The sequence below is a fragment of the Microtus ochrogaster genome, linkage group LG4 (genome assembly GCF_000317375.1).
Source record: "Microtus ochrogaster isolate Prairie Vole_2 linkage group LG4, MicOch1.0, whole genome shotgun sequence".
Lineage (NCBI taxonomy): Eukaryota > Metazoa > Chordata > Mammalia > Rodentia > Cricetidae > Microtus > Microtus ochrogaster.
Genome location: NC_022030.1, coordinates 66,157,936 through 66,182,176, shown reverse-complemented (window position 1 = coordinate 66,182,176; position 24,241 = coordinate 66,157,936). Strand labels below are relative to the sequence as shown.

The 24,241-nt window shown below is 40.9% G+C and overlaps 1 protein-coding gene across 1 annotated transcript in view; it reads left to right on the top strand.

Moving 5' to 3' along the window:
* Positions 1–24,241, top strand: part of Cab39 (calcium binding protein 39) — an 81,012-nt gene that overhangs the window by 47,280 nt on the left and 9,491 nt on the right. Inside the window, exons 3-5 of the mRNA XM_005361776.2 lie at positions 10,376–10,540; positions 12,365–12,483; positions 18,138–18,306. Of these exons, the coding sequence (XP_005361833.1) occupies positions 10,376–10,540; positions 12,365–12,483; positions 18,138–18,306 (453 nt within the window). The remainder of the gene's footprint in view (positions 1–10,375; positions 10,541–12,364; positions 12,484–18,137; positions 18,307–24,241) is intronic.

Genomic DNA, 24,241 nt, shown 5'->3' with positions numbered 1-24,241 from the left:
TTTGAGATCGGAAGTCAGTTGAGGGATCAGATGACCCTTTTAAGACACCAAGGATATACTTGAGGTCCCTTGTTTAAAAGCTGTTTCTGCAACACATGGAGATAGAGATAGAGCCAACACATAGACTTTGGTACTGAAATGAGCTGCCCCTACCTACCTGAGAAGAAAAGGCAAAATAAGAGGGATGGTAACCCTGTCAGACTCTTCCTCACTTCCACAGAGGTTACATCTAACATCACCAGAGGTGACAGAAGTCCAGAGAGTAACATGATACACTACTGTTAATTGGATGCAGTCTTCAGATAACCTTCTGGACCACAGTCCAGTTCACTGTCACGTGTTCCATTTAATTGAATCTCCCCTAGCTGCTTCAATCTGGAACAGCTCAGTCTTTCATCTTAGTGACCTAAATATTTGAATGTTTTATAGAATAATCCCTGATTTTGGTCTTGCTGGTGTTTCTTCATGGTCTGGTGTAGGTGGGACAGTTTGGCAAGAGCTCCACAGTACCCTGTTGAGGATTCAATATATTTTATCACTGGTAATGTTCATAACAAGCACTTAGTCAAAGCGCTAGCACACTGTAAAACTACTATTTTATTTTTGTAGTTAGTGTCTTGGGACCTGGGGTTGTAAGTTCAGTGGCAGAGTACTTAACTAGCATGTTCAAAACCTTAGGTTCAACCCTCGTAGTAGAGGTGGGGTTGTCTTTTAAGCCAAACATGGTGGTCTATGCCTATGATCCCAGGAGGATGAGGCAGGAGATTGCTATAAGTTTTAAGTTAATTCAAACTGCATAGTTTGTTCCAGTATAGTGAGTTCCAGGTCAGTCGCGCTACAGAGAGAAGCCATGTCTCAAAACAAGAAAGATTATTGGGGGAACAAAGCATGTATTCCAGGACTGGGTAAAAAGGAGTGTCTCAATATGGAACAGTTTAGAAAGAGTTTGCCACGGGCAGGTCTCATCAGAGAGGAGTAAAGCTAGGTGTCCATATCTATAGTAGGATATTAAATAAAATTCTGGAGAAAAGTGCAACCATTTTGAAATGCCTACTCCTAGAAGTTAACTACTTGGAAATCAGTCCAGCTTGCCAGCTGGATTACTTGAGCTGGATTGAAGTCAGTCAAGCAGCACAAATCATTAAACTAAGTATGCATGGGTTCCATCACATTTACAACAATTACAACTCTGGGAGCTGGGGTAAAAAAGTGGTGGGTAAATTATCCAGGAGTGTAAGGAATCCAGAGGCATTGACCTCTTGTTGGGGGCAGCACTGAAACACAGCCTTAGCACACAGGGGATGTGGTCAGTGAGGACCAGTGGATTAGGGGATTTCAGCAGTTTAAAAGGGGGAGTGTTTAGAGGTGCTGCAAGTGTGAATAGCTGCTCAGTGGCTGTGAGGACCAGAATACACACTGACTAGTGGAAAGCCTGCAGAGAACCACAAGAACATGGAAGGAAAACAGTCAGATCAAACATGGCCAACCAATTCTTTCTGTGGCATCTCCCCCGGGGTTTTTCTCTGTAGCCCTGGCTGTTCTGGAACTCACTCTGTAGACCAGACTGGCCTTGAACTCAGACCCACCTGCCCCTTAGTTCTCCTGAGCGCTGATATTAAAGTCATGTGCCACCACTGCCCAGCTTTCTCTGTGGCATCTCAAGTCAGTAAATGCTGCTGAATTACCTAGCCTTGTAAACACCACCACCCCCATTGCAGGGGTAGTATCAGCTTTCTCACTGATTAGCTTGCTGTTTGATTAATCAGTTGCAAATAGGTCAAGTAACAGGAATCAGAAATTATACAAGTAGTTGAAATAAAGAACCCTGACCTTGATCCCCACTGCATAAATGAATAATCAAACAATTGATAGATGAGTAAATAAATAAACAAGTAATAAATTAACAATCGAATCTGAAAGTGAAAGAGGGAGGAAGGAAAAGTAAAAAAGCGGTTTGGTATGTGTTCCTTTAAACCAGTGGCTATCAACGTTCCTAATGCTGAGACCTTTCATACAGTTCTTCATGTTATGGTGACCTCCAACCATAAAATTATTTCATTGTTACTTCATAACTGTAATTTTACTTCTGTTATAAGCCGTAATATAAATATTTGATATGCAGGTTATCTAATGTGAAACCCCTGTGAAAGGGTTGTTCGACCCCCAGGGAGTCACCACCCCAAGGTTAATAATCGTTGTTTTAAGACTGTGCAGTTTTAGGAATTAGCTTGTAAATTGAGCAAAAGTCACACCTACCTTTGAACTTACTGGTTTCCCATAGAGTAGTGTGGATGTACTACTCAAGATTTCCAGCACAGTCAGCATGGAAACAAACTGTTCTTTCTTCATTTAGTTGAGTACCAGATGCAGGAATTAACTTTCCTTAGGGTTAACTTGGGGAGGTGTCCACACTGACTGTATGCACACCAGTCCTTAGTCCTTAAGTACTTAGTCGTAAAATGGCAGCCTTATTGAGTTAATCAGCCGTTCCTTACTCACACTGTACCCTGGTCAGGCTGATACTGCTATAATTAATTTGTTGACTCTCTTCCATTGATTACAGTTTTTCCCCCCACATCGCAGGTGATTTCTTTCAAGTGATTTGTTTCTTTGTTTATCATCAAAGTCTGTCTTACCCATGAGGACATGTATGTCCAGATGTAGATGGGGAGAAATTAGAGTGCAGGTCTAGTTTAGACAGTAGAGCCAGACTTTGTAGGAGTTATATATAGGTCATGCTAAAAAAGAATTTGCACTGGCGGTGGTGGCACATACCTTTAATCCCCCAGCAGAGGCAGGCAGATCTCTGTGAGTTCAAGGCCAGCCTGGTCTACAAGAGCTAGTTCCAGGACTCCTGGGACTGTTACACAGAGAAACTCTGTCTTGAAACCGCCCCCCCCCAAAAAAAAAAAGAAAAAGAAAGAAAGAAATTGCACTGTTCTAAGAGGAGTAATCATTGGAGCATTTTAAACAGAATATCTTTGTCATTTGTGTTAGTATGTGGAAAAGAATGTAGGTGTTAACGAAGTCAGTCAGTAGGCTATGTAGAAGTTTCAGAAGGAGTCACAGGACTTTGATTTTGATGGCAATGACAAAGGAAGACAACAGATGACTGGATCTGGGAGAGTTGGAGACTTAGCCGTTGGGCTGGTTCAGAAGAAGGTAGAGTTGATGATGACCTCTGAGTTTCTGACATGTGCAGAAGCACCTGTATTGCTACCTTATCTAAGGACAAGGGAAGAATACCAGGCAGTAGGCAGCAACATGAGTTCTGTTTTAGATATATTGGCTTTGAGGTAGGTACTATATCATAAGACATCTAAATAGAAACGTTTTATGTCAAAATGACAAAAGGAAGGAAGGCCTCATACATGGCCTGTGGAATGCTTGATATTTAAAGCTTTAGTTAAGGAGGACAAACTGAAAAGGAGACCAAGAAGCAAGTAGAGAGGTAGGAAAGGTGAAAGAAAATTAGGATAGGGAAGAGTGCAGTGAGCAACAAATACAAATGCTGTAGGTGCCCAGGCATAATGAAGATGCGTAATTGCTTTTAGAGGCATGTAAGTCACTGTTGGGTTAGCCAAAAGCAATAAAGTATTAGGTGTAAGAGCCATGTGGGATTGGGATGAGCAGTGAATAAGGAAAGAGATGTGGATTGTGGCAAACATGGGCAAATATTTGAGAGATTTAGTTATGGGTGAAGTGTAGCTGGGAGGAGTTTGTGGTGTTCAGGAAGAGCTTACTTGGTTCTGTTAAGGGCAGTCTTGACCATGTGTAAAAACTGAATATTGGGGGAGTTGGGAATTGTCTATATGAAAAGAAAAAGAGATAAAACCTGGGATTCCCGAAAGGTCAGGAGGACATCAAAATCCAAAAGCAATGAGAGGTAGGTGAGTGTAATTCCATTGCCATTGTCTCCCCACCCATAATATAGCAGGAAGTGCATCTTCTGAAAAGGAAGGGGCTTTTGACTCAGAAACTTTCCATTTTATTCCTGCCTCTCCTGTGTAAAGACAGCTTTATTGGAATAGAATTTGCATACTGTGCACTTCATCCTTTTAAGGTTGTAATTTCATGTCCTTTCAGTTTATTCATGGATAAATGTGACATAACTACAGTCAATTCTAGAGCATTTCACACCTCAAAATGAAACCCTTGCCCTTAAAGAATTACTCCTTTCTTAGGAACCTCACCTCAAATTTTAAAATCGTAATGATTTCAAAATGGATAAACTAAGAGTTTCTAAGAGTGTTAAAACTTGAGTCTGACCAGAAAACAAAGGAGGCCAAAGGGCACTCGCCCTTTAGGATCATAGGCATAAAAGCACCAGATGACACACTCAAAAACCCTAGTGTCAGATATTTTTTCTTCTCAGTGAGAATCACTTGGAATAAAGGTTAATGAGATGGAACTGAAAAGGCAGTGCATGTGAACAGATTATAATAGAATCAATCCTATTGTTAAATGATTTCCTCTTGGTCCAGAAAAATTACATTTGGTGCTCCTAATTGCATATGAGATGCTGAACTACTCAGAAGTCTAAGTACTGTAGATAATAAGGTAGATACTGGACCAAGAAAGGTAAGCTCTGCTGAACAAAGATTCTTAAGGTTTCAGAGTGGGATTGATGAAGGGCAAATTAAAGTCAAACAGGTTTGATTACTGTTTTTTAAGTCAGAGTCTCACCATATAACCCTGGCTCGCCGAAGCTTGCTGTGTAAACTAAACTGGCCTCTCTCTGCCAGGATTAAAGGCATGCACTACTGCACCTGGTCAAAATGGTTTAGTGAAAAGATCTTACTAAATTGACTTCATTTTATTTTTCTTATAGTCAAAAAGTATAAAATAATGCTTATCAAGATATTCAACAAAAATCTTTACAAATATGATTTGCAAGTAGTGTTGAGTAGCTACACCCCAAAATTATTAGATCATTACTGAAAAGAGGGGTGGTTCAAAGATATGATGATAGGCCCAGTTGTGGTTCTGTCCTGTGAGGTGTTTTAGTTAGCAATTTAGGCAGGCCACAGGGGTATAACTAGACAGATGATTCAACTGTAAAAATAATGTAATGGGCAATTTACTGGGGATCTTCAGAAAACAAAGATGTCTGTGCTGCCAGGTGTTGTGCTGGCGATAATACAATTGAATGGTGATGTAGGGAGAGTGAAAACCTTACAGTGCAGTCTCATGCCCTCCAGTTGGCCCATGAAAGGTGAAGAGATTCACTCCATCCTAAATTCTTTCTCTCTGCATTTTATAATTGCCCAGATTCTTAAAGATGCCCTTAAGCTGTGTCGGCTTCTGTCAGGGAAGCAATACTGTGCCATGTGCAGAATCTTCTGTATCATTCCATCTGGGGCAGGGTTGGGACATTTGTTGCCCTCCCTTTCTTAGAAGAGTAATTCACAAAGTTGAGAAGGGGTTTTCTGGAGATGATAATTTAAAGAAAGATGGGCATACTGCCTGCAAATAGACCTTTGGGTGGAAGAGAAGTTACTGCATGGGACATCAGACAATATAGTGAAGCCACATTTGTCTGATTCTGAGAGCTGCTAATACAGCAGTATTGGAAGCAGGAAATATGCAAAGTGATCTTGTGTGATCATTTGGTAAGAGGCTTCCATGATTGGTCATAGTGGGATTCCTGTGGGGTGGATAATTCTGAATACTGTCACAGGCTGGTGTCCTATAAATCTGAGTTAACTCGACCTCTAAGGTTTATTTCTTATTTAAGGTAGATTTTTACAGCTTTTAAGTTTACTATTCATTCCCATTCAAGGTGTCTTTGTTGATCTATACCAAACCTTCTATATTTTGATGGGTTTGGTTTTGGTTTGCTTGCTTGTTTGTTTTTCTGAGACAGCTTCACACAATGTAATAATATAAGCTGGCCCTGAATTCACTGTGTAGCTCATGCTGGTCTTGAACTCTCAATTCTCCTGTTTGGATTCCCAAATGGTGGATCATAAGCATTTGCTACCACCTTTTTCTGTGTAAAATTTTTCTTTAAATATTTGCTTTACTTCTGTAAAGCAAAGGACACGGTCAACAAGACAATGGAAAAAAAATCTTCACTAACCTCACATCAGACAGAGGTCTGATCTCCAAACTATACAAAGAACTCAAGAAAAATGGTCATCAAAAGAACAAATAATCCTAAAAAAAAAAAAAAAAAAATGGGAGTACAGACCTAAACAGAACTCTCAACAGAGGAATCTAAAATGGCTGATAGACACTTAAGAAAATGTTCAACATCCTTAGTCATCAGAGAAATGCAAACTAAAACAACTCTGAGATTCCATCTTACAACTGTAAGAATGGCCAAGATTGAAAACACTGATGACAACTTATGCTGGAGAGGATATGGGGTAAAGGGAACACTTCTGCATTGCTGGTGGGAATGCAAGCTGGTACAGCCCCTTTGGCTGTCAGTGTGGTGATTTCTCAGAAAATTAGGAAACAACCTTCCTCAAGACCCAGAAATACCATGTTTGGGTATATATCCAAAGGATGCTCAACTGTACCACAAGGACACATGCTCAACTATGTTCATAGCAGCATTGTTTGTCATAGACAGAACCTGGAAACAACCTAAATGCTCCTCCACCAAAGAATGGATAAGGAAAATGTGGTAGTACATTTACACAATGGAGTACTACACAGCAGAGAAAAATAACAACATCTTGAATTTTTCCAGGCAAATGGATGGAGCTAGAATATAGAAAACATCATTTTGAGTGAAGTAACCCAGACACAGAAAGACAATTATCACATGTACCTCACTCATAAGTAGTCTTTAAAAATAAAGCAAAGAAAACCAGCCTACAAATCACAATCCCAGAGAACCTAGACAACAATGAGGACCCTAAGAGAGACATACATGGATCTAATCTACATGGGAAGTAGAAAAAGACAAGATCTCCTGAGTAAATTGGGAGCATGGAGACCTTGGGAGAGGGTTGAAGGAGATGGGAGAGGCAGGGAGGGAAGCAGAGAAAAATGTAGAGCTCAATAAAAAGAAAAAAAAATTGCTTTAAGACATATGTTAATAACATCTTTAACTTCTAATAGTCTGTCTTTGGAAAATACGGTGCTGCATTGGTTACACCTTGCAACACTGTATTTCTGTTACCTTTTTTGAACTACTGCTGTCATGCATTTCTTTGTTCTATGCAGTAACCTTAGGATATACTATTTTTGTTTTTTGTTTAACTTTTATTTATTTAACTTTATTATGTTCGTTGGTGTGAAGGTGTCAGATCTCATGGAACTGCATTTTCAGACAGTTGTGAACTGCCATGTGGGTGCTGGGAATCGAACCCAGGTCCTCTGGAAGAGCAGTCAGTGCTCTTAACCGCTGAGCCATCTCTTCAGCCCCACTATTTTTTGTTTTAAACAACCAAATTTCTTTAAAGTAATAGGGAAGTAAAACATATTTACTCATTTTCTTCTCTTTTCTATCTTTTAGCTTTAATGCATCTCAAAAACTCATTTTTCTTGTTCTGTTTTTTTTTTGTTGTTGTTATTTTATTTTGAAACAGGGTCTCTTTAGATAGCTTTGGCCATCTTAGCACATATTATATAGAATTATCTTTATTTTGAAATATCTTCATTGGGATATAAAATTCTAGGATGATAACTTATTGGATTGTATGTTTTTCTCAATAATTCAAGCAATTCTCCACTATCTTTTGGCTTACATATTTTGTCAAGCTGTTGTCATTCTTTGGTTTTCTTGTCTATGGTCCTTCCCCCCCTCACTACTCCCTTCATCCCCTAACAGCTACTTTTTAAGATTTTCTCTTAATCACCAGATTCAAACATTGCATTATTCAGAATCTGTGTGCACCTCTCCTCTGGGTCTCTATCTGTGTTTCAATACATGTGTGTAGACAGATTTTTCTTTGAGCCATCAGCTCACAAATAACAACAGGGAGACATATTATTGATGATGAAAGCTTGGCCTTATCTTTGGCTTGTTTTTAACTAGCTCTTATAACTTAAATTAATCCATTCTACTAATCTACTGCCCATACTGCTTTTTCCTTTTCTCCTGGCATCTTGCATTTGTCTCCTTTTTCTTTCTCCAGAAATCCCACCTATACCTCCTGCCTAGTTATTAGCTATTCAGCTTTTTATTATGCCAATTACAGCAAATACATCTTCACACAATGTGGAAATGTCCCACAACACATGTGCACATTTGTACATGCAGAGACCTGAAAAGGGTGGTGGAGCTCTCTGAGTTGGAGTTAGAGGTTTAATGTGGATTGTAGGACCTAAACTCTAGTCCTCATTATTGCACAACAGATGTTCTTAACCACAGCCATCTCTTCAGCCCTTAATCTTGATACAGTCTTATTTCTTTTTACTTTTTTAAATATGTATGGGTGTTTTGGCTGCATGTACATCTGTGCACCACATGCATGCCTAGTGCCCAGGAGACCAGAGGAGGGCATCACATCCCCTAGAGGTGGAGTTAGCAGACTGTTGGGAGTGCACAGGAGGCCAGAGGAGGGCATCACATCCCCTAGAAGCGGAGTTAGCAGACTGTTAAGAGTGCACACGTGGGGCTGGAACTCAAACCTGGGTCCTCTGGAAGAGTAGCCAGTGCTCCTAACTACTGAGCTGTCTCTCCAGCCACCTTATCCCTGTTCTTACATTTGAGATTTGTTTACTCTTTAATCAGTACTTATTTTGACATATTTGCATTTTTTGTTTGTTTAGGGTTTTGTTGTTTGTTTTGAGAAAGGGTCCCTCTATATCCATCATTATCCTGGAACTGTGTAGAGATGACTGGTCTTGAACTTACAGACATCTACCTGGCTCTACCTCCCAAGTTCTAAGATTAAAGGTGTGCACCTGGCAAATTCAGAATTGTTTTCATTCATCACATTTCCAAATATTCTGTTTGCCCTTTGCCCTGTCCTGGGGACTGAACATTACTTAAAGTTACCCCAACGTTCACAAATTTGGTATTCCCCTCTATTCCACTCCCGGGATTCAGTTTTGGATAGTTATTACTGCTCATCTTTGTAACGTTTTCTTCTGCAATATCTTATCTGCTGTTAATATCCACTGTAATTTTAACCTCAGATATCATAGTTTCTGCTTCTAGATCTTTTATGTATTCAGTTTCTCTATTTAATAACCTTGGTTTTTCTTGAATGTGTGGCATATAGTTGTAGTGATTTTTTTTTTTTTGCATCCTATTATCAGTGTTGGTTCTTTTGGTTACTTAGATTTCTTATTTCTCTCGCTGAGCTTAATGTTAAGATTTGTTTGAGTAAGATGAAATGAGAATGCATAACTACTGAGGTAAACCATCTTGGGGGTCTGCTTGATGCCCTGTGACTTAGAGAGGAAAGACTTTATTTTATCTTGCAGTTTACAGTCTGTCATGAAGGGAAATCAGAGCAAAAAAACTTAAGCAGAGGCCATGGAATAATGCGGCTTCCTGGCTTGCTCTCATGGTTTGCTCAGTTTACTGTCTTGTGCTACACAAAGGTATGTGCTCAGAGGTGGCACTACCCACAGTGGATGGGCCCTCCTACATCAGTCATTAATCAAGAAAATGTCCCCATGGGCCCGTTTAATGGCGACATTTTCTCAATTATGATTCCTTCTTCCCAGATGACTCTAGCTTGTTAAGGTTGAAAAGAAACTTAGCAGTCCAGGTTTATAGTTTCAGAGGTCTATTGCTTTTAGACTTGAGGCAAGCCAGAAACATGACCCTGATGGAAAGCAGTCTACTGTGTGGCAGCCAGGAATCATAAACAGTAAGAGAAGAAGCACATTCCCAATAATCATCTTCCCCAACTAGACCTTAGTTTCTGAGTAACACTATAGAATTATTAATCCATCAGTGGGTTGATCTACTTATGGAATTAGAGCCCTTATGATCTTATTACTTCCAAGAGCCCACCAACTATAACCAAGCTTTCTACCCATGAGTCTTTCAGGGGATACTTCAGAACCAAACTATTATCTAGACCCTGTGCTTTTCCTTCTCCCTCATCTCTGCCTTGTTCATGTTCCCTGATACTTGTTTGTTACTCACACACTTCATCCCCACCAGCTCACATGCCTCTTCCGTAGTGCTTTTCTGACCCTTGTCATTCCTATTCTACTATACATTAATTGGCTTTCCATTTTCCACTCAGTACACATCTTCCTTCCTGTGGGGAGTGCATGTTACTTTCTTTCATGTACACATGTGTAGTATCCAGCTACTGAGGACAGAGATGGAACTTACATATAGATCTGAGGGTAGATAATGTAGAAAATGGATTTTTAGCTTACACAGATATGATTGTATGTTTTTGTTGAAATGAATTGGTTTTTTTCTTCTGCATCTTCCTCCCAAAATCAGGCTACAGAAGAAGTTTCCAAAAATTTGGTTGCCATGAAAGAGATTCTGTATGGCACAAATGAAAAAGAACCTCAGACAGAAGCAGTCGCTCAGCTGGCCCAAGAGCTATACAATAGTGGACTCCTCAGCACTCTAGTGGCTGATTTACAGCTCATTGACTTTGAGGTAAGAAATCCGTTTCTCAATTTTCAAAAACATGTTTTGTGGGTCCTCTTCCATACACTCTATTCTTTGAGACATTTTAAGATCCCTGCTGACCCAAGGACTTCTGACCTTTGCACACACATTTCACCACAGTGTATGTAAAGTTTCTTGGGTGTTTGTGATGCCCTTTGATTTAGGTTGTATTTCATAAACATCTTCTCTCTGGTTCAAGGAATGAGCAGTCCAAAGAAAGTCATAGAACGTTAGAAGAGCCTAAAAAATGTCTGTGAGAGCAGAGATCATGTATTGTGTTTTGTGCTTGCTCAGCACTGCTTTTAAATTTTTTATTTAAAACATTATACTATGTTGAAATAGCAGATTTTATTGACAATTCTGCATTTCTGACCTCTATAAAATTTGTCTCTGGTAATATTGGGTCTGTACTCGTTGGTGTCTCAGCTGAAGCAGCACAGCTTGCTTTTTCTCCAGGGGCCTGCTTACCCCCCCCCACACACACACACCCCATTTTGTTGCCTTAGCTTATACAATTGGATCATGGCATGTTAGTTGTTTAGTGAGTTCGCAAAGAAAATGGCCCTTGATTCCAGCCTGGAAAACATGTACAAAGAACTCTTCATGGTCACAAGCTTCTTTGGCTTCTTGAGTATGCTTTAAGTCTGTGTTTATCAGCCCAAATGAGTAGATGTCTGTTTTGGCGGGGAGGGGTATGATATGATATAATTTGAAGAAGGGAAGGGTGGCTACTTCAGTAATCCTTAAAATAAAGAAAAATAAACATTTTTGTCCTATTATAGAGAAGGTAGAACTAAGCTGTTTCCATGTATAAGTCAAATTCTAACAATTTATCTTCTCTCTAACTTGAGTGTTACATTTGGAATATCTGATCCTTCTCCTTTGTCTCTACCCATTTTGTTCCCTAAACTGAACACTGAATTTAATACTCATCTGAGACTTTAGAGGCATCAGGGTTTTTTGGTTTGGTTTTGCTTTTTCTTTCTTTTTTTTTTTTTTTCTTCTTCTTTTTTTAAGTGTGTGCCTTGGGACTGATTTGGAGAAATTACTATTACTGCACCTGAGCCAACACAGGCCCCAGGAAGATCTACCTGCCCATGGGCTTCAGTGCCTTTTGGGCTTTCTCAGCCTTCTGACAATGGCTGTTCTGAAGCATCTCTTGGGGGCCAACATTAATTTCCTAGGCAGTTTTCTGGTGGTTAAGGTTCAGTCGATGATCAGTCTGTTTTGTGCAGTGGTGGTGTAAAGTTCTCATCTTTGAATACTGTTTCGTGACACTTAGTGCTTCCGTTATTAATATATTTTAAGTTTTTCTGAGTGACTGAGTTTAATGATGAGTTTATCTGCTTACTGTTAAAGCTCAGCTTTTTACAGGATTCTGTGAAGCCATTACACTGAGATTGCAGTCTTCTTCCTTTCCATTTCTGCAGAAGAAAGTGTACACTCTCTGTGTTATTTATAACAGAAGTATCCACTTGAGTAAGGTTCATAGCCCTATAGGTTGTAAGTGTGCTATCAACATCTGCTTTCCATACTGAGTCAGTGTGCTTCTGAGCATTAGTGGTGGTCAAAATTACTTGTGCATTGTAATGAGATTTCACTTTGTTGATAAAATTGTATTTAAAATTTGTGCACTATTAAAACAAAAATTTGGGGTTATAACTAAATAAGAATTTTAATGTCTACAAATGTTGTAAAGTCAGATACTCAATCATAACTAATACACAATGGCTCGTTGACTTTATATTGAAGACTGGATGGACATTTTAATATTTAGACAGGTAAATATTTTAATGATTGTATTCCTAATAGGGCAAAAAAGACGTGGCTCAAATTTTCAACAATATTCTCAGAAGACAAATTGGTACAAGAACTCCTACTGTTGAATACATCTGCACCCAACAGAATATTTTGTTCATGTTATTGAAAGGGTATGTACAATACGATAAAGTTTATATTCTTAGTTGAAAATAAAGAGGAGAAATTGTTCGGGTGGGCAAAGATAACCAGGCTGGTAAATATGGGAAGATTTCTCTCTATAGTTTTAGCTTACTTTTCTATAGCTCTTGAACATACTGCCCTTTTAAAGTTTTGACCTGTAAGCTAAACTAACACAAACACGCCCTATAGATGTAAGCTTAAAATTGGGTGAATTGTGAGCCTTTAAGCAAGAAATATAGCCTTGTTTCTATCTGTAAGATTGAAACGGTTGAAGATCACTGAAACCGCAGCCAAGTTGTGAGTCCAAAGATGCCTCCTCTGCACCCGACCCGCGCACCCCACAACAGTGAAACAATATAGTGGAGCATGTGTGCTCCTCACCCTCGCTCAGCAGAGCATGTGCTGTAGGGCCATCCATCACTGCATCTTCCAGGAGTTACTCCTGAACTACGCAGACATTCATGATTTGGGTAGTTGTCCACTTCAGAAACAAAACACAAACAAAAAACCCGAAGATCTAAATTTAACAAAAGTGAAAAGATCTTTCTCAGCACTGAACTTACCTGACTAGCAAGGTGTCAGTCTCCTGCTCCACACCAGCAGGCTTGCCAACTCTCATGATCTTCCCAGCATTGGCAGTGTCCTGCTAAACTAGTGGGCAAGCATGTTACTGGCATGACTACTGGCGTGAATCAGCTTGCTCCGCTCCCCCTAGCTTTATAGCTTACCTCATGTGGATTTGTATCTCTGGTTTAACACTTCCCCCAAGTTCAGACTTGCTTAGACAAAGCAATGACATGTCACATGCCAGCTTCCAGCTTCCCCCTTTCTGTTTCTACTCATTCATGTTGCTTCTTCATGTGTTGCTGTACAGAACTTTTGTTGTATCAGTCCACTGTCCCTGTGGAAACGTGCTGAGTAGTGTGAAATTTGGGTGTTTTTAGAACTGTGTTATTGAAGCCAGAATTTCCCTTGCCATAGAAGCCAGAGGTTTATTAAAATCTACAAAATAGTTAACACTTCCAATTATTTCATAATTTGATATAAATATTTTTAGGTGATGTATAAAATAAAAAAAAAAACTTAGTGTCTCATTGTGTAACCCTTGCTGGCCTGGAGCTCATAGATCCACGTACCTCTGCTTTCTGAATGCTGAGATTAAAAGCATGAGCTGTCACTCTAGGCTAAAATAAAATTGTTTGATTTAAAGTTTAATGCTCTCATCTGAGCTGGTTAGAGCAGAGTCCTCAGCCACAAGGCAAAACGGGAAAGCCTGAGACTGGAGCTTGGCTTGAGACTCACTCCCACATTACTTCCCTACCCAACCCCTCATCGGAGTCATCGTCCTTTTGCCATTCCTGCTGTGGTCCTTATTCTTTCCTCCTTACACGCAATGTGACTGTATTGTTCACCCATGTCCATCAGGTCTATACAGTGTGTACCATGCAGGCTATAACAACCACAGTATCTTTCTTCTACACATCTGCTGGAGCAATCCAGTGCCCAACTTTTATATTCCTTGGTTTTAACAAAATGAGTTTGTTTGAGTTGCTTGTTTGTTTGGTTTGGTTTTTCGAGACAGGGTTTCTCAGTAGCTATGGAGCCTGTCCTGGAACTTGCATAGATCCGCCAGCCTTTGCCTCCTGAGTGCTGGGATTAAAGGTGTGCACCACTACTGCCCAGCTGAATTTTTAAACAAGAGTTACAAACTGAATTTTAGAGATAAAACTGAGCTTTCTACTAACCTATGATAGTTCATCCCTCATTTTCTAAAAATGTATGCCGTTTATTAAGCAACTGGGTCATTTGTTCTGTAGAAAACTACTTAGTTATTTTAGTAGAATGTGATGGCACATCTATTCCATCACTTGGAAGCAAAGACTTCCCCCAAGGTCCCCGTCATTTTGTCATTGTGCTGTATAGAAAATTTAGTAGGCCAGCCTGAGCTCCATAGTGAGACTGTCTCTGAAAAATTACTATTTTAGTCATGTATTTTAAATGTACATTCCTATGGTTTTATTCAGAATGTCTCATCACTCTCATCCCTTGGAGCTGGTGGTTAAGATTCATATTCACTTTGAGCAAAGCGTGAGTTTTTGATGGGTGATGCCACGCACTGCCTGTTGCATGTTGTTGGCACCCATTGCCCCACTGAAATGAGAGTGATCATGGGATACAGGTCTTATCTGTTCATTTTTAGTTTGCTAGCAAACTTTCACTTAATGATTTTTATACTTACCAAGGATATTACCCTGATTTAAAATATCAGTTTACTAGGCCAGGTGTGGTGTCACAGGCCTTTAATCATAGATCTCAATGAGTTTGGTGCTAGTTTGAACTACATAGCAAGTCCCCGCCTCCAATCAAGCAATCAATTAACCAATCAGTATGTACATACATACATACATACATACATACATACATACATGAATGAGAGTTCACTGTAGATTTTTGTATTGCTTCTTCTAATTAAATGTTTTTCTTCCATAAAGCAAAACCACTCCACAGTGATGACTTCGCTATCTATAATCTATATGGGGAAAGCCAGTGCCATTATTTTAATTTGTTAGTGCTCCAGCCACTAACTTGAATAAGCATTGGGTATATTGTTGTTAAGCCTTGTCATTAACTCAAAATAGATACTAGATGCTGTATCAGTTACTTTTCCAATTGCTGTACTAAAATAATCCTGGCAAACAATGTAAGGAAGGAAGAGTTTGACTTGTAATCACAGTTGGAGAGTATAGTGGAGAGCCATAGTGGAAAGAGCTTGAAGCAGCTGGTCACATTGCACCGCAGTCAGGAAGCAAAAAGTGACGAATGCTTTAGTCCAAGACTGTAGGCGTAGCTCATGGAGTGGTGCTGACCACAGTTAGGGCAGTCTTCCCATTTCACATAGTCAAGATCCTCCTTCATAAGCATGCCCAGACTCTAACCGGTCTAGATGGTTCCTCACAGGTGTGCTGATTCTTATCCTGTCAAGTTGACTGTCAGTATATTAACTCTCACAAACATGTTTTAGTCCATTGTAAACATTACTTTTTAAAAATTTACATTATCCCATCTTAGGCCACTGTGTGCTCCTTTGGTTGACTCCTTTGTTCTTTGGCAGAGCCCAGTTTGTCTTGTGATGGCTTTTTTGCCTTCTGCTACCTTACTCATTTTATATGATCCTGTCTGACCTGAAAGGTAGCATTCTTTAAGAAGCACGTTTTAAGATATCTGTCGTCATATGGGAAGTACTGGCATCGGCCTGGATTTGGAAACAGTAGTATTTTATTGGCTATTTAAAATCAAATGTGATCTCCAGTCTAGTGTTAACAGGTTGTACCTCATTACTATTTGCCTTGTGCTCACTGGCTTATGGTTTAATCATTGAGACAGGCTTGACAAACTCCCATCAAAATCTGCCAAACTTGTACCAGACGCCTTACACTTGTCCTGCTAGTCTTCCATTTGTTAGAGATAAGCAAGATTAATGATGTGATCAGCTATCTTGTGAACAGAAATTTTAATCAATAAGAGCCAGTCAGCATGCTGAGTGCCATGCCCTAAATGAGGCAGAGGAATGCAGTCCTGCTCTGGTTGAGGATCCAGTGAGCATATGTACAATTAAAAGATAAAGGTAGTGCCACTAGGCAACAAGTTAATACTGTAGGATTTCAGAGAATAAGTGAGTCCACAAGGGTTGGTAAAAGGAAAGTTGGCGTTACAGAGAACTTAGAATTCACATAGACAGAAAGAAGAAGGTGTCCTGATGGGTCCTGATGGCACACCGCTGGTGTAAAGGTCCAGGGCAGGATGAATACCATTGATCAGCAACATTTTATGCCAGGCAAGGAGAAGGCTTGACCCAGAGCAGTAGATACAATAGGGGGCAGGCTCAACAGTGAGCTCAGAAGTCTGTTTGTTTGGCTATAGTTTTGAACTGCTAGAAATGCTGGTGGTGAACTTGTTAGATTGGTAGATGGTTTAAGGCAGAGCTTGAGCAAATGTGCCGGTTAGAACATCCATGAGTTAAGGCAGCAGTGGGAGAATAGATGGAAGGAAATAAAACTAAGAGACTTCAAAAGAAGTTTGAGAAGTCCTAGATGATTCCAAACATGGGAGTTCTTGAAAGTTAAAGATTTGGAGTAGGATAGGAAGAAGGGAAGTTTCTAAACTTCAGTGTCTAATAGAGTAGTTCATTTTAAATTATGGCTATTCCATCTCATTTGCATTAGCCGCATTTCAGATGTTCAGTAGCTAACAACAGACAGCATGTGTACAAAATATTAACCATCGTGGAAGGTCTGTTAGACAAGGTGTCAGAGAAAAAGCAGCACTGCCAAAATGTAGGGCTGAGGGGGCAGGGCAGTTGGGTCTTGATTTTTTTAGTGTAGAGATGAGATTTCATGTAAATCTTTACTTGAGACTGTCAGAGACATTAGAAAATACCCAATCACAGTTCAGGGAGTGGATGGAGGGAAGAAAACACAGTCATGGTGGTGGGAGCCATGAGATTGTGGGCTTTCCTTAACAGGTGAAGACCTCAGTGGAAAGAAAGGGGAACCACCAGCAAGATAAAAAGGAGAACTGGGAGGAGGTTTTTTTCTTCCCTGTTTTTAAAGAGAGGGATGGTGCTGGGTGGGGTATTACCCAGCATTCACAAGGCTGGTTTGGTCACCAGAACCAAAAAGAGAAAGACATGATAGGTGAGCAAAGATCAGCCCCATCAGAACATTGCACAGGTGGCTCTTGGTTAGTCCTGTTGTAGCCAAGGGGAAGTCTCTGCTGGCAAATAATTATTTCACTAGAGTATTGGGAAACGTTTGACTACCAAAAAACAAACAAGCAGAAAAACCTATGGGAGCTTGTCGGTGGGAAAGAAATAGAACCAATGTGTATACGTGGAGGGATGAGAGCACCCTTTCTGAACAGGTGTCAGCCTGTGAGGCAGTGTGCTTTGAGAAGGGAAGGCCCTGCTCACTGTGAGGTTTTCTTTTTGATCATAAGGGAAGAATTGCTGAGACAGAGCTGAAAATAAAGAAAAAGGATTTGGAGAGTTGTTGAGGAGGCTTCTCTGTGTCCTCCAGGGTCTCCAAGTTCTCTGTGATAGAGATGCTCTGTAAAATCCGTAGAATGAGGCTTGCAGTTTTATGGGATTTGCATGTTTCCAAGAGTCTGGAAGTACTGATGTGAATGTTGAAACAATGAAGTATATACATGCTGTATATTTGATGGACCTGTATTTATACTATGTTTATGCTGAACTCCTGAATTTGGAAAGAGTATTCTTTATTACCCTTCTATTCAGTTTTTGGGTTCCTCTGGTTGTTGTGAGCACAGTAGGTAAAAGCTAAGCTCACAGACAGCGTTATCCTGGTACTTGTAGATGTTTTCAAACTCAGAACTTCTACTCTTGTGGTCTCTACCATAGCACATTTTTTTTTAATTGAAGGCAGCTGTCCATCTCTGCACTGCTCTAAGTTCTAGATTAAGAGACCCTGCTGTATACTCTTGAGAGAAATCCTTTCTGTAATCTACTGTGGTCACTTAGTTAGGAGTGTCTGAAACTTGTGTTGAGAAAGTTTGAAGTGCTCACTTTTGTTCTTTTTGAAAGAGCAATCATATATGGCTTTTATTTGTTATTTTGTTTTTACAGGTATGAATCTCCAGAAATAGCTCTCAATTGTGGAATAATGTTAAGAGAATGCATCAGACATGAACCACTTGCAAAAATTATTTTATGGTCGGAACAGTTTTATGATTTCTTCAGATATGTTGAAATGTCAACATTTGACATAGCTTCAGATGCATTTGCTACATTCAAGGTAACATTTAAAGACTCGAATTCTAAATACACTTGCAAGTGAGAGCGGGTTTGCAGTTTCCCTGTTGTGTACATGACTGCCCTCTAGTGGGAGTAGAGATGTATTTTATATGAATTGGTCTGTTTCTGGTATTTGGAGTAAAACCACACACACACACAATACTTAAAATGTGGAAAAATTAAATTCTCAAATCTTATCAGAAAGGTGAAAGTCCTGTAAGGTCAAAAGTGCACTTGCTTGTTAAATTATCCAATAAATATGATACAGATAATTATACAGACTACCCAGCAACCAGGCTCTCCCTAGTGATGGGACGTTTTGCAGCACTTCCTTTGGTTAGCACTAGGTGGGTGATGTACTTTGCCTCTGTTCAGAGGCCATGTTCTTTGGAATATATGTTATCAAATACTAAAATCACATTCAGTATGGAGAACCCCACTATTGTTGACAGAACCAAGGCAGGGTTTACCTCCTCACACCAGAGCTAACTGGTCACAGCAAAGGAATAGGGTCATCTCCGTTGGCCCTCTCCCCATCTGATTCACCTACCTCCCTGCGGATTGTGTACACTAAATGCACATGTGTGACCACACCAGTTTCTTTAGCTGCAAGCTTCTGTTTATGGTGTGTAAATGAAACAGCAGTCTTGTATTTTCTTTTTCCCAATGAGAATAAATCTTGATGTGTTGCATTCCCTTAAATGACCTTATAAATTGTTGAATTAGTGGTTAGTATACTTCCATGTAGCTCACTCACCCTCAGAAGCCATGAACACTTATACATTGAGAAAAGCTCGCTTTCCTAGTAAAAGCTCAGCTTTTTAATAAAGAACCCCTGGGGTAAGGACTTGTACTCTGGGTAAAGTGCGTATGTGAGGGTGGTGAATACATTAGGACAGGATGAAGGCATGGGGACTGGCCAGTAGGGTTTCACCCTGCCTGAGAATAATATCACAGTGTGAGTGGTGCCAGGGATTTATCTCCCAGGATCAGTACAACTTATACAGAAACTTTACGTAAGACTTCACATACATATATGTAACTGTCATATACAAAGCAAAATGCAATGAATTTGAGATCATAACATAGAGTGGTCACTATGATGTCTTAGGTATCACCGCAGTGGTGGGATAGGACTCATAATTATAATGCATCGATGGAAGGGAGTGCCCCATTCAGGAACAACAGCCCGGCATGAAGGGAGGTGTAGTAACACCCGTGTCAAGGAGAGTACCTTGTGTGGAAAGAGCCAGGATCCCGAGAGTGGCAGCACTCTGGGCGCAGGAGGGTGAGGGAAGAGGATTGAGCAGCAGTGGTATGGGAGAATGCAGCCAGCCCCCTGACCACGTGGAGGATGACATGCTCCTGACACAGATAGCCAAACTGGCTCTAAGGTGAGAGGTATGTGCTGGCTACATGCCAGAAATGTGATATCTGATGGTCTTGTGTGGCCTTGCTGATACTTTTATCTCAGTTAGGTTTGCTTCTTCTGTTTAGCTCTCCTCAAGAAGATGGTGGTGATGGAGCTACTGTGGGTAACACAGTCCATCGGGTTATGGTAGCAAGAAAGGGAAGGATTTGGCAGAGTCAGACAGGTAGTCTCTTCTTGAATAAAAGAAATTTCAAAGCCCACTTTGGATTCAGAGGGTGAGCTTGAGAAGACAGCTCTGAGCCAGTCTGGCGCTAGATCCCAGTGTTCCTGGTGACACAGAAAGGGGGAGCTCATGAGAGGCTCCCAGTAATGTACAGAGCATGGCCCATAGGCAAGGAAGAGAGAGAGAGACCTACCATATAATCTCAGACTAGCTAAATACCAGATAGATCCAAGCTACCTATTCCCTGACAGAAACTCTGGTCAGAGCAGGAGGACCACCCTCAGGGACAGCCCAGCAGTTTCCCAGCAAAGGTGCCTGTGAGCAGGGCTTCTCCTTTCCTATTGCAGGTATCCATCTGCAGGGGTGGCTTTCTGCATGTTGTCCTTTGAGAAAACATACTCTTGCACAGTTTTCAGACATATGCAGCTTGTAGAACACTAAAACCATCCTTTCTGCGAGTGTCCAGGATCCAGAGCTTGAATGAGTATTGAGCTAGCAAACCAGGTGGCCAAATACTTGCTAGTGACTGGGGGTTTGTATTGAGAGGTGGAAAGAGGTGGGGAGAGAGATTTGAAAACTAACAGGTATTTGCAAATTTCCGGAATAAAAGAACAAATTCCACCTAGAAAACTCAGTAGAGCTTAGAGCTTGATATTACAGTTGTGATGGGTCTAGAGAATGTTTCCAGAGAGATGATTTGTAATCATTGAAAGGGAACTTAGGGCTGGAGAGATGGCTTTGTGGTAAAAAGCACTGGCTGCTCTTCCAGAGGTCCTGAGTTCAATTCTCAGCAACCACATGGTGGCTCACAACCATCTGTAATGAGATCTAGGGCCCTCTTCTGACGTGCAGGCAGAATACTATATACATAAAAAATAAATAAAATCTCTAAAAATTTTTTCATTAAAAAAAAAGAGCGAGAAAAGAGAGAGAACCTGTTTGCCTCATTCATGGCTCAAAAAGAGGGAGTTTTATCTGCTAATCCTAAAAGCCCCCAGGTCAGACACGCTAAGGGTTTGTCTGCTTATTAAAGTGAGGTAAGAGGCAGGTCCACAAGTCCGCAGCACTGCCACAGTGTGTGCAGCAAGCAAGTTGATGTTAAGTGACTCCTTCCTGAGAGCTTGAGGGCTTGATGGGTACTTACTAACAGATGTCCTCCAGGAGACAAGTGCCTATCCATAGTGTTGGTAAACTGAGTGCTACCACGCAGGGTGAGTTCTGTAGCAGATCTCTGAGGGTTCTCCCATCCAGCTAAAGGGGGACTGGGTATACTCATCAAGAATGTAGATGCTGACTGGTAATTGGATGCTAAGCTTGCTGAAGATCTTGAGAAGCCCATATAGAATAGGGTGAAACTAAATGCAGACAACTTGAGTTTCTAACTTTATAAATACAAGATAATCGAGGCGGTGGTACACGCCTTTAATCCCAGCACTCAGAAGGCAAAGGCAGGAAGGAGGATCTCTGAGTTCGAGCTAGCCTGATTACAGGACAGGCTCCAAAGATGCACAGAGAAACCCTGTCTAGAAAAACGAAAAACAATAAAGTAAATAAATACAGGATGAGGAAGTAAAACACAATAGTGAATGACTTAATTGTTGTCCTGCTCCAGCTGAGGGGCCAAGGAGTACAGAGACAAATTTTACAGAAGTCAGAGATTCAGAATTGTGAATAAAACCTGCTATTTCAACATACTAAATAAAAGCATTTAAGAGTAGTGCCCAGCAAGCACAAAACACAGTGCTCTCTGCCGTCATGTCTTCTGCATTCCATGTCAGTGTGCTCATACTGCTCATTCCTTGGCCCAGAGAGGTAAAGCGTAATGGTAGCAGTCACTTCTAAGTGAAATAATTACTGAGTACATTTATTACCAGATTATAATTATCCTTTTTTCAAGAGTCCTATCATCCTCGTAAGAAAACTGAACCTAGAGATGGTGGTAGTCAGGCAGTGAGTACAGAGGCCAGAATTTGAACCCAGGCAGACTGCAGAGCCCACTTTAAAAATTCTGAGTGTGCTCAGTAAAATCAGTGTGATGGCACCCAGAGCTCCATGTGATTACAGGAGAATGACAAGAGCAGCCCCTTGTCTCAGTTCCAAGTAACAATGTATAGATGTTTCTTTCCACATTATTGCCAGATGTGCTTAGACAGATAGGTAACTTTCAGAAAGTGATTAGAGACTCAGAACCCTTGTCATTCAAGGAGTGGCTAAAGGAATGGGTACCTGCCATGAGACTTGTTGAAGGGAGCAGGGCTAGCTTAACCCCCGGAATAATCACACAGATATTGTATTAATTAAATTACTGCCTGGCCCATTATCTCTAGCCTCTTATTGGCTAACTCTCACATCCTGATTTAACCCATTTCTAATAATCTGTGTTCACTACGAGGTCATGGCTCACCGGGAAATTCTGCATCTCTGACTCTGGTAGCTCCATGGCGGCTCTCCCTCTCTGACTCTCTTTCTTCCTCCCAGAATTCAGTTCTGTCTTCTCCGCCTATCTAAGTTCTGCGCTATCAGGCCAAGCAGTTTCTTTATTAATTAACCAATGAAAGCAACACACAAACAGAAGGACCTCCTATACCAGAGACTGCTTGTATTTGAAGTTGGGTCATCTAGAAAGTAGATTAAACCCAGTCTGTTTACTCCAGCCATTTCTGAAACATAGGGACAGGTTTGTTTGGTTTTTTTGTTTTGTTTTGTTTAAGTTAAGGTACCTGGAGGCACAGCCATTGGTGCTGGGAACCGAACTCATATTTTTGGTTGTGAGCCTACCCTTTAAGGACTGAACCATCCCTCCATGCCTGGACAGGTTTAACTCTAGCCCAGAGAACTTTATGACCCTGTGACCTCCAACGGGTGAACTGCACAGGTAGATTTGGGTTCCATGTCCTTGGCCATAGTAAAGCATTAAATGGGACCTGGAGCCATCTTATTTGCCAAGGCTCTGAAAATAAGCACCCTTCTGGGAGGGAGCAGTATTCTTTCAGGAGCTCCAGGATCACCTCTTTCACCCGCTTCCTGAACTTACGGGACATTTAGTGGTTTAGCCCACCTTAAAAGTTGGCTGTTCTCTCTGCTAGACTTCAGACACAATCCATACAGCCTTTCCTCCAGGTTGTACTGGGGAATTCTGGTATGTGTTTTGGATCCTTTTTCTCCCCACTGTCTACCTCAGACTAGATCAAGTTTTCTAAGTCACTGACCCCACACTGGCTACATGTCCTTTACCCTTCACTTTTGCTGCTACCTACTCTTACCCCCAATTTAAGGTTCCGTCCTTGTTCCAAGAGATGGAGGTACTGCCAAAGGCTCCATCTTTTCCTTTCCCAGTGTATTATTGGCTATTTCTTAGCAAGTACTCATTTCCAACGAATATGCTGCCATCCCAGACCTTGGATGTCTTCACAGAGGACTTTCATGCTGTTATACATAAGGTCCAACTCCTTCCTGCTTTGGCTGCCCAGAGTACCCCCTTCAGTCCCATCCACCCTGACACCATAGAAATTTGCTTCCCAGATGGACCACAGTCTGAGTTCCCAGATGATAATATATGAGTGGAGACATGTTGGAGGTCTCCCTTTTTGCCATGTGGCTCCTCTTTACACCATAGGCCTTTCCATCTTAAAGCAGATACTTTTTGCTGACCTGTTCTGAAGCTCAAGACTCAGTTGAGCGTCAACATCTCTTAGATACCCTCTCCCTTAGTCTTCTTTAGACTGTGACCAGAGAGCAGTGGGCTTTGGCTGCACTAACTCAGATTATCCACAAGAATGAAGTGGCACTCACTGTATACAGACATGTTAATCTCTTACTACATCCATCTGTCCATCCATCCAATTTCTCAGTGTCTGACTTATTTTAGGCATTGTTCTGAGGTCTGGGGATTCAGCAGTGGCTTGTAAATTTAAGGCCTGTCCTTGTGGTACCTACTCACGGGGAGCCAGCCTTTAACCAAACATGGTAGCAGGCTAAAGAGTGGGGGATGCTCTTCTATAGGCAGGCTTAGATGTTTTCTCTGTTGATACCTCCCTTTGATGTCTTTATGTACCTTTCTGTATTGTAACCATTGATACTTGCTAAGGTACTGGCCACACTACCACTTTCCTTTCTGCCTGTGACAGGAGAGATTGTAGTACCTGCCAAGTGGAGGTCCTGTATATAAAGTCGGGTTGAGCAGCAGATGTGCTGAAGGTTTATGTAAAGTGACTGCTGCCTCTCCAAAGATGCTGAAACTAAATTCTGTTTAATTCTCACAGGAGACTTGGGAAAAATTACCAAAGGTTCCTGAACTTCCCTATTTAAATGAGGGGATTTAGCACAAATCCATCCAGCAGT